Source organism: Taudactylus pleione, unplaced genomic scaffold (assembly GCF_031769625.1).
Source record: "Taudactylus pleione unplaced genomic scaffold, aTauple2 ptg001990l, whole genome shotgun sequence".
Taxonomy (NCBI): Eukaryota; Metazoa; Chordata; class Amphibia; order Anura; family Myobatrachidae; genus Taudactylus; species Taudactylus pleione.
Genome location: NW_028286386.1, coordinates 8,840,248 through 8,858,390, shown reverse-complemented (window position 1 = coordinate 8,858,390; position 18,143 = coordinate 8,840,248). Strand labels below are relative to the sequence as shown.

The following is an 18,143-nucleotide window of genomic DNA, read 5'->3' as shown; positions in this document are numbered from 1 at the left end:
ACAATGTGATATAGAGCTGCTAATCTATACCAATATAATAAGAATGTTGTATCTGCCTGCTTGTTCCAAGTTAGAGCAAAAACTACTGAACCGATTTTTATGAAAACAGCATAATTTTGTAGTGGAAAATCCTAGAAATAACCTGCACTTTGTTTCATCTTGATCGGTCAAGTTAAAGCTGAGCAATAACAAAAACAAAATTTATTGACATCAAAGCAAGAGATAGGTGAGGCACCATGCAAGCGACCTGTAAGGGTGGGGAGAGGTGATTTGGGCTCATGGTCACTTGAATAGGATAGGCTACATAGCAGTCTGTGCACAGGACACACACTGACATTGGTATGAGTGGTGGGTGAATAGGATAGGCTACATAGTCTGTGCACAGGGCACACTGTGACATTGGTGTGAGTGATGGGTGAATAGGATAGGCTACATAGCAGTCTGTGCACAGGGCACACAGTGACATTGGTGAGAGTGGTGGATGAATAGAATAGGCTACATAGCAGCCTGTGCACAGGGCACACAGTGACATTGGTGTGAGTGGTGGGTGAATAGGATAGGCTACATAGCAGTCTGTGCACAGGGCACACAGTGACATTGGTGTGAGTGGTGGGTGAATAGGATAGGCTACATAGCAGTCTGTGCACAGGGCACACAGTGACATTGGTGTGAGTGGTGGGTGAATAGGATAGGCTACATAGCAGTCTGTGCACAGGGCACACAGTGACATTGGTGTGAGTGGTGGGTGAAGGCACTGCTGCTACGTGGGCCACTCCCATGACAGGGCTCCTATGCAAAGCAATACAACTAGAACACCTCAAATAAAAAAATGTTGGCAGAAGTGATTTCATCATGGGCAAAGCCACAAGCAACAGCTAGTTCCATTATAAAACCACAATAATATCCACTGTAAAACTAATTTAGGACACTTTTTGTTTTGACTTAGGAAAGCACATAGTAAACTCAATGAAGCAATATTAACCAAAATTAAATAGTTCTACAACTTATATAGTCTATAATTTGATGATCAGTAAATTTATATAGGCACAAAACTAAAAAATATAATTCATTTTCAACAATTTTATTTCATTTCATATAAAGTTATGTCAGTATGCAATAGTTTTTGTTGGAAAGTTTCTAAATGAAGTAAGGTCAAAACAAGCCTAAAACGTTGATTAAAACGTTATTGGGGCAATCACATAGACCAAGGAACGGTTTAAATAGTCTCCATTCACATATGGCACGGAGAATGGCTGTAATCAACATATACATCCTTGCTTAATTTGTGTACTGTGGCGATTTTCAGAGCCAGGGTTAGTTCAAACAATAGTTTCTACAGCTCTCCTCCAACAGGTAAGCTATTTTGGACACTGCTGTAACACCACAGACACAGGTGCTCCATCCATACTCTCCACATAGTCTGACCCTTCCTTGTTATCCCTCTCCTTCCCAATGTAGTGGACTGTGCCACCTGGCTCTCTGCCCTTTGTAAAAACACTGTTGGGAGGACCTGCCTCCTGTAAACATCCATATTCTCCAGACAATTCTGTCTTTGCAAAAGGTTGATCATATCAGCTAGCAGCAGATATAAACATGTCCTATCGGTTGAGGCACCAAATGTTATTTAAATATGGCCCAAAATACTAAAATTTTACTGCCAAAATTGGTTGTTTTTAAGCTAAATCTTCTGATATTGTAGAATGTGATCTTGTTCAACATAACCAAGATCTGAACATTAGCATCTGTACTGACATAATGGAAAGTCTGCCAATCAACACGTACATTCATCAACTTACCATATTACAGGGGCTAATCTCTACTGAAGCTGTAAAATTTGTCCCACTAAAATACAGAACTAGTCAGACGCAATCATGTCTTACGTCAGATGGCTGCGCGGCCTAACCAAACATTGCTGTAGCTCCATATGCTACCGGCTATTAGGATAATGAACACATACATAGATGTTACATTCCAAAGAATAATATAGCGAGGGTGTTGGGAACAGGTGTCGTTTATTTCACCGCTATTAAACATTGCCACGCAAACTTTGGAAATGAGATACCTCATTCTTGATCATTATCATGAAGATAGCATGTGTGTGCAGCTGAATCAACCATCTTCTGCAAGGCATTACAATTACACCCATGCTGATAAGGATGTCATAGTAATTATTGTACTCAATTTAAAAATAAAAAACTTAAATGAAAACAGTATTGCCATGATCATGTCAAACACCTTTTCTTTCAACACAATTTTTGCATATGGACAAAAATAGAAAGAAAATTTACACTTCTTGCAAAATATTTAATACTGCAAACTTTAATGCACACATACAATGCCCCAATACTGACATAACAAATTAATCTAATAAATAATTTACATGGCCTATTTACATGAATAAAAAAATGTATAAAAAGTAGTTCATGACAGCTTCAATATGAATTAATTAAATATCAAATTTCTCTTCACAAATCTCATGCCCATTTTCTTCATAGTCCTCTCTGGTCACCAGCATGTCCTCAAAGTCATCATTTTCCGATATTAGCTTTCCGCCTTCCCAAGAGTAAGTGATGGGGCTGGAAAAATATAAAGCATATTTAAAAAAAATAATAATAATAAACAAAAAAGTTTTGCTTGTTTTTGTTGACATATGAGCAGACTTGGACCCACACACACAATAGGCCAGGAGAACTTTTAGTACAATATATTCCCCCCACTTCCTGTGAGCTAGGTTACACCCCCAGTGGCGCACACAGTGGTAGGCTTCTGAGTACCCAGAAATATCCCCCTAATGGGCCAAATTCTTATTTTCGGAGATGAAGACAGTTGTGGCTCCATCTTAACACAGACCACTACTGCTGTCGCAACAGAGAGCTCTGATCGGCAGAGCTCCTCATACAGAATGTCAGGAGGAGCTGGCGAGTTGCTACACATGCTTAGGCACAACTGCTCCCTCTCCGTCCTCACATTCCACAGTGCCGTAGTCGCCAATCTCCTCCTCAGGTATGTGATTGTGTTTGTTTGCCTATGTTGTTTGTATGTACAGTATGTGTCCATGTATGTGTGTGTGGCGTCCTATGTATGTACTTTGTAAAATATTTACTATATAAAAATGGGATTGCAGAGAACTCTGGGCATTTTATATTATTTCATGTGGTGAAAGGACTAAATTAGGTAAGATTTTATAAAGGTAAAGTGCGAGTTGATTTAGAATCAATCAATGAACAGTGTATGGAAATAGTGACACTAGTCACCCTCTGATACTCTGTTTCATTATAGATGGTTAGGGGAGGTGCAAATTAATGTTTGCCGAAGTGGAGTAAAGCTTAGGAATTCCGAAAATATACTTGAAGTTTCTACTTAAGAATTTACCTATAGCCTTGCCATTAGTAACCGTCACCACTGCTGCCTATTTTAGTGGTGTATTTTGCACCATAATTTACTATTCAAATGTTCACAAACTCTATGATGCAAATGAATATCCCTTCTGGTTCAAATTAGAATGCTCTAAATACCTCTTATTAAAGAATTAGCAGGTACACGGGATAAGGGGGGGTTGTTACCAGAACGTGTGATGCTGTATGGAATCATGTATCGGTCTACTGATATGTACAAGACATATTACTTACTTCTCTGGCAATATAACAGACACATCATAGTCTGTAGGAGTGAGCTTGCGCACCTCGGAGTACACCCGCTCCTTGAATCCTGGAAAGAGTGAGTTTCCTCCAGTGAGAACAATGTTCTTGAAGAAATGAGGCTGCATTTCTAAAGGAATGGAGAAAAGAACTGATTTCTGTATCATGCCGTCTGTATAACAGCTCATACAGTAATAAAAGTAACAACATAAAAACTTCACTAAAATGTAATGCCAAGCTATGCCTGTTATTAAAGGCATGCTAAACCTATTTTTCATTGTATAGCTTTGAAGGCAAATGTTAATAAGTAATAATCTGCTGTGTTACATCCTATATAAAGAAGTGTTTCTAACTTGCCTTTTAGTGTCATTGTTTTTGTCTGTGGGGGTGATTCAGCCTATGATGCAATTGCTGCGATAGCACTATTATGGTAATGCAGCAGGAGGCATTCCACCTCCTGAATGCATTACTGTTCTGAGCTGTGTCCATAGACGCAGCATCGGAACATCTGAGTGATCCTCGGCCAGCTGAGTGACTATGCGTTCACTCTAGCCGAGCCAACCGCCGCAGATACAGGTAACGGAGGCCGTCTCCTCCCGGCCTGGAAATGGCAGCAGACTGTCGATCACTGCTGCCGCTCTGTGTGCGGGATCGCAGTACGTATCATGCACCGGCGCACACAAGCCGAGATGTGTGCTAACCATCGGGTTGGTGTACATCTCTGAATCAGCCCTTATGTCTCATAATCCCTTTATTTCCTCCTAAACTTTAGTTGTTAATTCATACCCACAAAGATATAGTAGAGCGCTGTAAGAAGTGGAAAATTGCCCGTTAACAAAACGAAAAGTTACACAGGTCAATTTAGCAAATTTTATTTTATTATCTTAAAATGGCCGCTGCCTCCTGCTTATTGGTTAGGCAGTCTGTCCCTCAATATGACAGACTGATCTGTGTATGGGGGGCGGGGTTGCAGTTCCAGTCCAGCCGGGCATCTGCACCACAGTACTGCTCACTTCCCTGCTGCTGCTGGCACTGTGCCAATGTTGCTGCCTACAAGGGGCCTGATTCAGAGCCGCTCGTAAGCGGCAGTACGCTCGTTCCGAGCGATGTTCGCCCATCTGCGCATGCGTACGGTTTTTAATATGCATGCGCGAACCAGTCAGTGCGGCCGAAAATTATTTGTTCGCTATATAGCGAAGGCCTGCTATTTTGAGTGACAGAATGAGGCGTATGTGGGTGGTAACAGGGGAAGGTGCTTGAAAACGGGGAGTGGAGATCCGTACGCAGGCGTGCTTAAAGGTCAAAGCGGGCGTTTTATGGGTGTGCACAATTAAAACAGCAGCGTCATCAACCACGTCAGTTGGGTGTCTTTTAGCCAAAACTGCTCGCAAGATTGCGGTAGGAAAAACCAACCACAAGAATAGCGAGCAGTTCATACGCTGTTTGATGTACTCGATTAATCTAATAAATAGCGGACTATGACGTATGATGCGAGCGGCCAGGGGGCGTTTTTAACAAATAAACAAGCGTATGTTTTACTCGCTCGTTCAGACATGGAGGCGTCAACAGACCGCAAGGAGCGTACGGTTCATTTGAATAGCCACCCCCTTTTACTGAACGAGCGAGCGCTAATTGCGAGTGGCTCTGAATCAGGCCCAAGGTCCCTAACACCTCAGAGGAAGGAGGTTTCTCACATCTGGTAATGGGGAGGGGGACATTGCACTCCTGGCAGGCTACTACCCTTCATTATTCCAGGGGACACTGATTTTTCTCATAGAATTATTTCCCTAACATTGCATGAAAATTAGGCTGAAAACAGTACTCACTTATACAGATGGTAATCACATTGCATCTGTACACAATAGAAGTAGCTAGCCTACTGTATTTCTTATGGGTTATAGCAGATGATGAGACTGCAGCCCATATATTCACTAGGAAGTAATTACATTAATCAGGCATGAAGCACTTTGTGCTGCCGGATGCCTCATTAGTTACTGGTGAGTGTATGAGCTGTTTGTAAGGGACTGAGGGGTCTATTTACTAAGCCTTGGATGGAGATAAAGTCCCAACCAATCAGTACCTAACCTCCATGTCACAGGCTGTGTTTGATAAAGGACAGTTAGCAGCTGATTGGTTGGGACGTTAACTCCATTCACTTTATCTCCATCCAAGGCTTAATAAATAGACTTGCACACTTTAATGACATCCGTCACTCTATTTTCCTTCACTAGTGAGCAGAGTGCAAGCTACTGACTTTACCAACACCATAGGGTCTGTCCTGCAGTGTCATCAATTCACTTACTAAGGTGGAAGCCTATATGGCCATTTAGCATAGGTCAGGAGATTTGGGGGGGGGGGGGATTCCTGGGGAACTGGAGACTGAAGGGGTAATTGAGACTGGAGGGGAGGGAGTAATTATACAATGCAAGCGGCAGCAGGAATCTAGTCACTAGCTTTTTCGCAGACTGTAAGTACAAAGAAAATCATACAGGGACTTTTGTTTTGTACACTGTGAGATTAATCTTTTTACCACATTTTTTTTTCTAAAAATCGCTCCGAAATTGTCGTTTGTTTTATGAGTGAAAGTAGGTGAAGAAGGTGTATTTCATCTTATGCAAAACGACTTAATAAAAAAAAAAAAAAAAAAAAAAGATTTTTTTTTTTTTTTAATATTGTTTTATCGAAACATTGGATCACCACCATCGGAACATCGGGACCATCACGACTCTCAATTTCACAGTGGCTTCAGGTACAGTTTAGGGGGGCGAGGGGGGGTTAATTTACATTTTCTCAGCGGCTACTATTCTCTGCAGCCGCTGGGTGGGGGGTCCTGCTGTGCTTACCAATCAGCAGTAATATGCATCACGGCAGGAAAGCAGACGAACCGGAAGGTCCCTCTGACAGCAGCAGCTGCGGGAAGATTCTCTTCCTGCAGCCGGCCACGCTGTTTATCTGACTGGTCGAAATACTGTGACCAGATCAGATAAAGCACTGCCTGGTGTGGTCGGAAAAATGCAACCATGTCAGGCAAATGGTTAAAGCCTTCATTTCAGTGTTTTAAGCAAAAGAAATGTACAGGGAAAATAAAAAGAGAATTCTGAGATTTTGACCAGGAAAAAAACAGGGAAAACCAAGTCACACCAGATAATTCAGAGATTTGAAACTGGAAACACTGTCTATATTACAAACTAAAAAAGTGTTCAAAACCTGAAAGCACAAAAAATATATATCTGCTATCATGGAGCATCAAGAAAATGGGAATATGATTATACTAGAAGTTCACACTTTGCAAAGAACACAAAGGAGCAAATGTAGTAGTGTTCCAGCTTGAAAAACAAATGCAGATTATTCTGCTATTTTAGCCCAAGATTTTAAGGCCAAACCACCTCTTAAGTCACTGTGGCACAATCTACGGAAAATCACCACTTTTTCAAACATCGACCCAACTATATTTCCCTCAAAGTCTAAAAAAGGGTTTTCAATGCTTACAATAATAACTAATGATACACAACCAAGCAGATAAGGGAAGGGTGCATCTATTACAAGTATTAATCTGTGACCTAACCAGGTTACAGCGGTAAACTAACTGGGCACCATAATAAATCAAGACAGACATTACTACAGAACACCAAAAGAAAATGGGCCGTAATTAGAGATACAGTTACATGAAATAGGACAGGAATCATGTACACACTAACCTTCAGGAAGATTGTGAATGGAATGTACTATGGCTTCTGGAATACCCATTTCTTGAATTCCTATGTCAGAGGGATGGAATAGTATTTCTGGAACGGCAAACCGTTCATTGGCCAAGCGAAGTATCTGCTCTCCAGCTGTAGTCTTTCCACTAAACTCCATCTCTTCCCTCGGCTGTTCAAATTACACGTATAATACTCAAATTAAAGGGACTCCTTCATTTAAGGTATTGGGCAGTGTTCTGCAATCTAGGGTTAAATTGCTAAAATCCTCAGTAACCCTCAATAGATCCTGTTTTTAGGATTTCATTAATGCCTTATCTCCAATATGCTGTGGATTACCAGTACTGTAACAGGGATCTACACATAGGGGGAGAGAGACTGAAACTTCCAAAAAGGAAAAAGTAGAGGTGTTGCCTATAGGAACCAATTAGATTCTAACTATCTATGGAATAATATACAGGAAAAAAAAAAACAATGGTGCAGTACTGTCAGCGAGTTACAATATAAAATTGATAAAGTGCATTCACCTTCCAGGGTGGATGTTGTGGACTCTAGTCACAAAAGAAAAAGTTTCATAAGAGGGTTACGCAACCCAATTGCGTTTTTTCAGTAAAGTAAGGATGGCAACTGGCATTTTGATTATTGATGAAGGCTAAGGTTTACCTATCAGGTTTGCATAACCCAGGAACACGACTCGCGTTTCTGTCACTATGGCCTGATACACCCACTCTACAGGACAAAGCGAGTTAGACTGTAGAATTGCTGAGGTATGTGGCCTCTGCAGCTTTCTTGCGGATATCACCCCGATATTCTCATTGTAAAAGTCTTTGGGAGCTAGAAGGGACACCAAGTGCTAGAAAAACACAGTCATAAAGATAGAACCATTGGTCTAATAGTTCAGCCATGGTGGCTCTATGTCTTTAATGGCACAAGGCTATCTGCAATGCAGACTGATCAGTTGGAAAAGGCTGCTCAGCACATAGGTCTCCATACTGTTCACCCCCCCTCAGTTCTGTGAAGGCATTATTGTACACATTCCTATTTCATACAAAATGTCAGATATCAGGTTTTCCCTGAAAAGAGTATAAGAACGGAATAAAGGCAGAGATAGTATCCTTCCAGGCTTCAAAAGCGAGTTTTCCCGTAGCTGATAAATATCCTCGTTTATCTTCTTTTATCCACTTATACTGTTTAACATTACCCTAGGTGTCCCGCACCTTTTGGATCCCTATCAGAGATAAAGCAGTGCTGAGAGGTTAAAAAGTCATGAAATAAGATTATTGGCCTTGAGAGATGAGTTTCCCATCAGTACTGTTACTGTCTCATAGCCAATCATTAATCTGAGGGATGAATCTGAGGGCAGTTGCAACCGCGGATGCATTTTTTTGCGTAGTCGCAGCAGCGGTAATATGCAAATATTAGTTTCAGCCTTCCCCTTGTGTACTAGTGTGCACTGGACAGTGCAAGCCCTGAGATGCCCACTGTCAATGCTCGTGGATGGAGCAACTCTGCCGGTGATTCCAAACACTCCACTATAGACGCACCATCATGCTCACCATCGACACTTGCACCATTTTATGGCTAATGCAGTGGTTTTGTTTTAGTTTATTCTGAACTCCACTAAACATGGCTGTGGCTGCGGAGGAACATAGCCACGCTCACCGACACTCCTGTGACACTCCTATAACACGCCCATGAGAAGGCCTTTTTTGCGTTCACTTCAGGCCACCTCCCAGGAATGCCCATGGATTTGCCTCCCCAACTCTAATGCCAGCGCCTCCGTACACAATAGAGGACTCCGGGTACACTCTGGGGAACGCACAAGCTGTTGGGGTTTTCAGGACTTTTCGTGCATGTGCTGTAGCAAATAATCACTCAACATCAGCATTGTGTGCACCTCTGAATCAGGCCCTATATACTTTATGTGGGTAAAGGGTTTACAAATTGTATTCTTACCTAGGGTATATCAATGTCACACTGACATTTCATCTAACCTTTCTATTGCTGATCACCTCGGATGCAGCATCCTCCTATCACTGCCAACTGTAGTGTAATAGGTGAATGACACATACCTTCACAAAGCCTTTCTTGATTGTGCTAAAGTCTGGCAGAACATAATCAACCATCAAGGAGTTATCTTCCCCTTTCAATCTAAAGGAAATACTTATTAGTGTATTATTATGTAATCAGGATGATCAATAAATCTCTATCTCTTAATACATACTTGGCCATCTCCATATCCTTGTAGAAATCTGCAGCCACGTAGCATACGTCTTCTTTTACTTGATTTATTACATGAGTCTCGTCCATTACCTGCAACTGTCTGAGAAATATAAAGTACAGATACATAGTATTAGGTTGTTTTCCCAATGAAAAGAAACTCTGGTATGACCTTACAGACAAACTGCCAACACAAAACATTACAATTAGTAGAGAACAAATGGATATGTTCTGCTGACCAGCATATGTGATATATAGTCTATAGTACAGATAAAAATCCAAAACCATAGCACATTACACATCTAATGGGATACTAAGAAAAACAAATACACTGAAGTGCAAAAGTCATGGGATAGATACTAGTATCAGGTAGGACCCCCTCTAGCCTGGCGTAGTGCAGCAACTCGATGTAGCATCGATTCCACAAGAGGGCGGAAGACTCTGGAGAGATGGTGACCCATGCCGTCTGGATAGCTTCCCACACCTGATATTTGTCGGTACAGAACCTTGGGTGCAAATGGACCTCTCCACCAATAAATGCTCAATTGGGTTCATGTTGGGCGAATGTGGTGGTCACACCATTCGTCGTCAGAACTCTCCATAATGCTCCTTGAACCAATTCTAGACAACTTGGGGCAGATGACAAGATGCATTATTCTGCTGGAATATTCCATCGTCGTGAGGGTACATGAAGTCTGTGAAGGGCTGCAAATGGTAATCAAACAATGTAACTTAGCCGTTATCAGTCAATGACATGTTCACGCGGACCAGTGGACCGAACCCATGCCACATGAACACACCCCACACTATTATGGAGCCACCACCAGCCTGCATGGTGTCTTGTTGACAACTGGGGTCCACGTCATGGAGACTGCGCCACACCTGTAGCCTACTATAAGCCCGAAATAACTGGAATCGTGACTCATCGCGCCACGCCACATGTTGCCAGTCCTCCCGGGTCCACTTAGCGACGTTGCAAGCCCAGGTGAGGCGCTGAGTCCGGTGTCGTAGTGTTAACAGGGGCACTCTGGTGGGTCTTCTGCTCCCATATCCCATGGAAGCTAAAGAAGGCTGCACTGACCTGCTGGATATGCATCTGGTAACTCCTGCATTGATATGATTTGAGCCAGTGTCGCTTGTCTGTTACCACAGATAATTCTGAGCAGACGCCACTGGTCACGATTATTAACCACCTGTGGTCAGCCACTGCGCTGTCCATGGTGGGTTATAATGCCTTCCACAAGGTATTCCTGGTACACGACACCATAGATCGAGGATGTTGAATGTGCGCACAACTTCAGAAATGGACTGTCCAATCCATCGGGCACCCACTATCATGCCCTGTTCGAACTCCAATAATTCAGGTCGCCTTGCCATGATGATGGGCATTTCCAAGACATCACAGTACGGTGACGCTAACTACCTTTACATACTGCTATCTCATGACCTTTGGCACTTCAGTGTAAATCAATATTGGTGCAAATATACTTGAATCTTTAAACCAAGAAAAAAAAAAAAGAGAACTGTTCCACCCTGTCTAAAGTTTTCATTACCTTGTTTGACAAACATTCTTATGACATTATTATTGGTCTTTTTTTTGTATATAGCACCAACATAATATGCAGTGATTCACAAAGTTCTGTTAAGTATACAAACATGTGAAGGGTGATAAAATAAAGGGCCTGATTCCAAAATTGACGCTAATGCAAATGCAAATGCATTCTCTCACGGAACTCAGTTGCTAAATTATGCGAATGCCTTCCAAAACATAGCCAAGCATAGGGACCGACCACTGCTGCCTTCTCATATCAGTCTGATGACGTGCATCAGTGTAAACATCGGTACCATCGACGCACATCGGGCAGTCACACAGCATGTAAGTCAGGTCTGACCTGCCACAAACACTGCAGCTCTCCTGACACACAGGTCTCATACTGTGAAGGAGATCGCAATTGCTAATTTGTGCACACCCCTGAAACGGTGTGTAAACAGTCAGACACGGCTGTGTTTTTCTACCCCCCTCTTATTGCCACCCCCAAACGCTGACTGCCTGTCATTCACTTTGCAAGTGGTTCCTCTAAACGAGCATATTCGCATTGCAATCGCTGTGCGTGCGCACCACGGCTGTCACGCAGATGCAACAACTGCTCGATTTGCGTAAATGTCGTCTTTTCGAAAATCTGTGAATCAGGACAAAAGTTTGGAAGAAAAGTAAAACAATATTAACAAAAAGCAAATTGCTTTGCAACATTGTCAGATCTATTTTAAGGCTCAAGAAAAAAGAAAAGAAAAAAAGAATTGTCTCTTTGTTGGCGCACATATAAGGAAAGAATAATAAAAAATTACTGTTATTATGTATACATTAAAATGTTTTTTTTCACATCGCCTTTATGGAATATTTCACTAACAAGGCGATGTGAAAAAACATTTTGATGTATACATAATAAAAGTAATTTTTTATTATTCTTTAATTATTCTTTCCTTATATGTGTGCCAACAAAGAGACAACTCTTTTTTATTGTCTTTTTTCTTGAGTGCTTGCATCCATTGTCTTCAGCAGCACCGCCATAGAAACAATTGCATACTGATGAACAATTATCTAATCGGGGTTATCATACTAATTATTTCATTTGACCCAAACCTAGTGGATTGGTGCTTCCCAAGAGCCCCTCATTCCCTACTTTTCAGGATATTTTAAGGCTGCCTACAAATCTGAAAGACTTTTTCTCAACTGTTAATTACCTGGGAACATACATATTTCTTATTAATATAGTTTATCTGATCCCATAGAAGTAAGAGGAAAACAATATTACAAAGATTTTCTTAATAAAATACAAAAAAGTAATAATCATAAGATTTTCTATACTCTGACATCATAGTCTTTCATAAACAAATGTAAATAATATATCTCTATAAATATGTATATTGCGTGAAAAGGACTAAAGGTGACTACACACTTGGCAATGTGCTCACGATCCCACGATGTGTCCGATTTCCCCTTGAACTCTCCCCAGCAGCTCCCCGGCAGTCGTGGGCACGATTTGGTGGTAAAAACAGTCCAATGTGACAAACGATCTATCGTGCCTCCTACTATTCCAGTGCATCGTGACTGAGATTGGCAAATCTGCCCTACAGCACGGCAGATCTGAAGATGCGATGTACGACCTGCGGGGACGCGCATCGGCATAGTGAGTGGAAACTCACGATTTGAGCATATTTTACACGATTTGTCGTCACGATTCGTCAGAATTGGGCAAATCGTGTAAAAAAAATCGCCAAGTGTGTAGGCACCTTCATACTCCAAAAGCAATATTTAGAGACAAATAAACTTCCGGAGTAACAAACCCTAACCTATGTAACACAAGCTGAATCAAGGCTGACAGAACACTTTGTTTTTTTGTACACGTACCTGTATGAGATGATCTCTTTTAAATGATTTGTTAACACCTTTCCACCGACATTGATTCTAGAAGAATAAAATGATAGAAACCGTGCAAATGAATTGGACCAGTGTTAGGCAACCTGTGGCTCAGCCAGTCTCTGGCTGGGAAGGAATGCTGGAAGATGTAGTTATTCAACAGAAAGCTACATCTGCAACGTACATGGTTTTTTCTAACAATGCATCCTACCTTATTATCCCTTCTTGCTTCTTCTTACTGCGGCAATACGGCACAATGTGTGTGAAGGAATAGCCAGTGTCCACAATGATGCAGCACAGTTCTGATGGGTTGTCATGGAAGTATCTGTGTGCACTCAGAGCTCCAGCTTATAAACACAAGATAACATTTAATTACTCTTTATTACATTGCTATTCTGCTGCGGTCCAGTCACTCAGATGTCAGTAGCTCCAAACAGCAAACACTTACGGTTCACTCTGAGAGCTGCCTGGAACTGATATTCTTCAAACAAAATCTCATTCATAGACTCTTGAATTGAGCTGAAGTTAAAATATGGTTCGGTAATGATGATATTCGAGTCCACAAAGTCCACCTTACAATACAAAGGGCCACCTTATACAAAAATGTTACATTGCAAATAAAACACATTCCTTTTTTTTTTTTTTTCTACATATAACATTATTACCCTTATATTTGGCAAGTAGCTGTGTCGCTTATGTCTAAATCTTGTTGAAAGCATTAAAACATGTCTATAATAAGAGTACTGCAGACCCTATTGTGAAATAGAGGTTACCAAACAGTGCCATCACCCGGATCTATATGGCCACAGAACTCCAATATTATTACAATTATTACTGTGAATTTACTTATATAGTGCCAGCATATTCCATTATGCTTTTTAATTGGGAACGCAAAAGAGATAAAACAAAAGTGGGTGTTAACAGACAATATACTTACAATCTTCAGTAGAGGGAATTGTTCCATACATAAGATTATACATTAAAAGTATTAAAGAGTTCTGTACAAAATACCATTACTTAATTTGTATGTTAATTCCTATGCTGTTTAACCAATGCTTACACTACAAGCCTTACTGACAGGAAAGATATGTGCTTGCCTATAGTATTCTCTGCGCTGTGCTTTGTTGCTGTGCAACTTTTAACCACTGTTGATCAGGTAAGGTAGGGAAAGGCTTAACATACAAACTAATGTAATTTTTCTTGTCCTGAAATGTATGAACCTATAAATGGTCAATAGGAGTAATACACATATAAAATATACTTTTCAGCAGTGATCACAATATATGCGCTATAGCGTGTATTTACACGCTACAGGTAGTGAGGTACTCAGTTTTTAAAAATGAGCGGGTCCTGCAGGACGTGCTGTGTAGCAGCCGGACCTCTTCAGCGTCTCCCCGAGTCCCCGAACAATCACCGCGGGCAACCATTTAGGGTGAAACAGCCAGCGGTCTTGGCACAGGACAAGGAGTATGGTCGGCTCCCACTGCCTTGAGGGACCAGCCTCATACCTTAGGGAGGCGGGATGCCATTTAGCAGCCAATGAATGCAATTAATCCCCAAGCCTGGACTGCCACTGCCTCTCTCTCCACATGCTACCACCGCTCCTCTGGGCATCGGATCATCACTGGGATGCCACACACTACTCAGGCTGCTCTCGGCAAGTACAAGACCCGGGTTCCGATCATATTTTGCACTGGTGCTCTACACGAATGCCCCTTTACTCTACACACTTCTCTCTCCCCCTAACCTTAGTAACACACTTTTCCCCCAATTCCCACCTGTAGCACATCTTTACCTATGTCCCAAGCCCACTTACATGCAGCTGGTGAGACGTGCAGGAAAGTGACGCATTGAACCAGAGTGCAGCGGAATCATTTGGTATCACATTCAGACTGTTTAATAACACTGTCACAGTCCGCACTCCTGCAGCTGCTGTAAGATCCAGTGCAGATATTCCTATGTACCCCTGTGCCTGTCTTGGGGGAATGTTTGTGTACGTGTCTGCGGGGGTCCCTGTGCGGTTATTATATTATAAGGGTGCTGCCAGGGAAAGTGAAAGTGCTCTAGCTAGTAGGCCCCAGGCTTTATGCAAAAGCCCAGGTCCATTTAAACTGAAATAGTTTAGTTCTGCAGCAGCAAACCAGACTCCACCAGTAGTCAATCATGGCCTCTCTGTCACCCTCTGCCTCTCCTGCTGTAACCCCAGGAAATAGCTCCATATTGAGAGGCTGTGATCCTGTGCTGACAAGACTCTTGCACCATTAATAACATTGTGACCTGGCATCTGCAGAAAGCCTGTAGAGCCATCTAAATGGACTGTCTCAGCACAGTATCTCTTCCCCTGTGACACTCTCTGCAGTACTAACTCCCTCACTATCAGAGCTCTGCACACATATATTGCACACACACCCACTGTTCATATACATACTGTACATATGCCCGCTGCACATATACTGCCATTTACCCTCATCTTCTCCCTACCCCCAGCACTGCCTGCCCTTACTCCCCCTCTACCCCAAGCTCTTTCCCAACTTCTTCCTGCCTTTACCCTCAGCTATTACCCAACTACTGCTTGCCCGTAGCCACCTCTACCTCAACTGCTACCTGCCCCCAGCACTGTCCCAACTGCTGCCTAACCTCATCCCCCATAATATGTAATGGTGGTGCACTGTCCCAACTGCTTGCCTAACCTCATCCCCCATAATATGTAATGGGTCCCAGAAACATTGGAGTAGGACTCCAATTTTTTTTTTTAGTAGTATTTTTATTAACGCAATGAAGGTTACATAGGAAAATAAAATCATATATACAGTCAGGTGCATAAATTTTGGGACATTGACCGAATTTTCACATTTTGGCCTCTATTCACCACCACAAATGGCTTTGAAATGAAACAAACAAGATGTGCTTTAACTGCAGACTTTCAGATTTAATTTGAGGGTAACTACATCCAAATCAGGTGAACGGTGTAGGAATTACAACGGTTTCTATATGTGCCTCCCATTTTTGAAGGGGCCAAAAGTAATGGGACTATCAACTCAAAAGCTATTTCATGGACAGCTTTGGGCTAATCCCTCGTTATTTCATTATCAATTAAGCAGGTAAAAGGTCTGGAGTTGATGCTAGGTGTGACATTTGCATTTGGAATCAGTTGCTGTCGACTCTCAATATGAGATCCAAAGAGCTGTCACTATCAGTGAAGCAAGCCATCATTAGGCTGAAAAATCAAAACAAACCCATCAGAGAGAGAGCAAAAACATTGGGTGTGGCCAAAGCAACTGTTTGGAACATTCTTAAAAAGAAAGAACGCACCGGAGAGCTCAGCAACACCAAAAGACCCGGAAGACTACGGAAAACAACTGTGGTGGATGACAGAATAATTATTTCCATGGTGAAGAAAAACCCCTTCACAACAGTTGGCCAAATCAAGAACACTCTCCCGGAGGTAGGTGTATATGTGTCAAAGTCAACAATCAAGAGAAGACTTCACAAGAGTGAATATAGAGGGTTCACCACAAGATGTAAACCATTGGTGAGCCTCAAAAACAGGAATACCAGATTAGAGTTTGCCAAACAACATCTAAAAAAGCCATTACAGTTCTGGAACAACATCCTATGGACAGATGAGACAAAGATCAACTTGTACCAGAGTGATGGGAAGAGAAGAGTATGGAGAAGGAAAGGAACTGCTTATGATCCAAAACATACCACCTCATCAGTAAAGCATGGTGGTGGTAGTGTCATGGCGTGGGCATGTATGGCTGCCAATGGAACTGGTTCCCTTGTATTTATTGATGATGTGACTGCTGACAAAAGCAGCAGAATGAATTCTGAAGTGTTTCGGGCAATATTATATGCTCATATTCAGTCAAATGCTTAAGAACTCATTGGACGGCGCTTCACAGTGAAGATGGACAATGACCCGAAGCATACTGCAAAAGCAACCAAAGAGTTTTTTAAGGCTAAAAAGTGGACTGTTATGCAATGGCCAAGTCAATCCCCTGACCTGAATCCAAATGAGCATGCATTTCACTTGATGAAGACAAAACTGAAGGGAAAATGCCCCAAGAACAAGCAGGAACTGAAGACATTTGCAGTAGAGGCCTGGCACAGCATCACCAGGGATGAAACCCAGCATCTGGTGATGTCTATGCATTCCAGACTTCAGGCTGTAATTGCCTGCAAAGGATTTGCAACAAAGTATTAAAAAGTGAAAGTTAGATTTAGGATTGTTTAGTTTGTCCCATTACTTTTGGCCCCTTAAAAAGTGGGAGGCACATATAGTGCCCCCTGTAGTAATCGCCCCCTGGTAGTGCCCCCTGTAGTCATCGCCCCCTGGTAGTGCCCCCTGTAGTCCCCCCCCCCCTAGTAGAGAGACGTGAAAAGAATAAAAAAAACAGGATTTTGGTACTTACCGATAAATCCCTTTCTCCGATTCCACAGGGGACACTGGAGTTCAAGACAGTGGGGTATAGACGGTGGTAGAGTAGAGCCTGGCACTTTAAAAAAATCTAGAAGTGTGACTGGTCCTCCCCCTCTATGCCCCATCAGCCCCAGTTTAAGAACTGAGCCCGAGAGGAGACGGAGGACAACAGGAAAACAAGGAGAAGGAGAAGACCACAGAACGGAACAAGACCGACTGAAGGAGAACAGAGGAAACCACTGCAGGGAATCATGCAGTCACACAACCATAGAAGGAACGAAACAACTGGCAGGTACGCAGCGCTGGGCGGGCGTCCAGTGTCCCCTGTGGAATCGGAGAAAGGGATTTATCGGTAAGTACCAAAATCCTGTTTTCTCCTTCATCCACTAGGGGACACTGGAGTTCAAGACAGTGGGGACGTCCCAAAGCCAACCTCCTGGGTGGGAAGCGCGGAGAACATGCCGACCCTTTGGCCAACAGAAACAGGGACCGCCAAGAACCAGAGGTTCAACGGAAGGCAAGAGCGGAGGATCAAGTGTAGTGAGCCAGGAGACAATCAGAACTCCAAGCGGAACAGACACAGAAATTCCACAACTTACAGCGTAAATAGAATGGAATAAGTGGCTAGCGAGAAAACACCCTCAGGTGAGAAACATCAGAACACTGTAAACTCAGCTGAAAACAGACCAAGCCAGACTATTGGGAGCAGAGAGCTCCAACCAGAATCCATATGAGAAGGGCAGTAA

At 42.4% G+C, this 18,143-nt stretch overlaps 1 protein-coding gene across 1 annotated transcript in view; it reads right to left on the bottom strand.

The window, feature by feature from the left end:
* Positions 1–2,283: 2,283 nt before the first annotated feature.
* ACTR6 (actin related protein 6) overlaps positions 2,284–18,143 on the bottom strand; it is a 29,841-nt gene continuing 13,981 nt past the window's right edge. Inside the window, exons 4-11 of the mRNA XM_088465390.1 lie at positions 13,423–13,546; positions 13,186–13,321; positions 12,966–13,022; positions 9,561–9,659; positions 9,409–9,487; positions 7,337–7,508; positions 3,630–3,768; positions 2,284–2,576 (exon numbers count right to left, since the gene is read on the bottom strand). Of these exons, the coding sequence (XP_088321516.1) occupies positions 2,447–2,576; positions 3,630–3,768; positions 7,337–7,508; positions 9,409–9,487; positions 9,561–9,659; positions 12,966–13,022; positions 13,186–13,321; positions 13,423–13,546 (936 nt within the window). The 3' untranslated portion in view covers positions 2,284–2,446. The remainder of the gene's footprint in view (positions 2,577–3,629; positions 3,769–7,336; positions 7,509–9,408; positions 9,488–9,560; positions 9,660–12,965; positions 13,023–13,185; positions 13,322–13,422; positions 13,547–18,143) is intronic.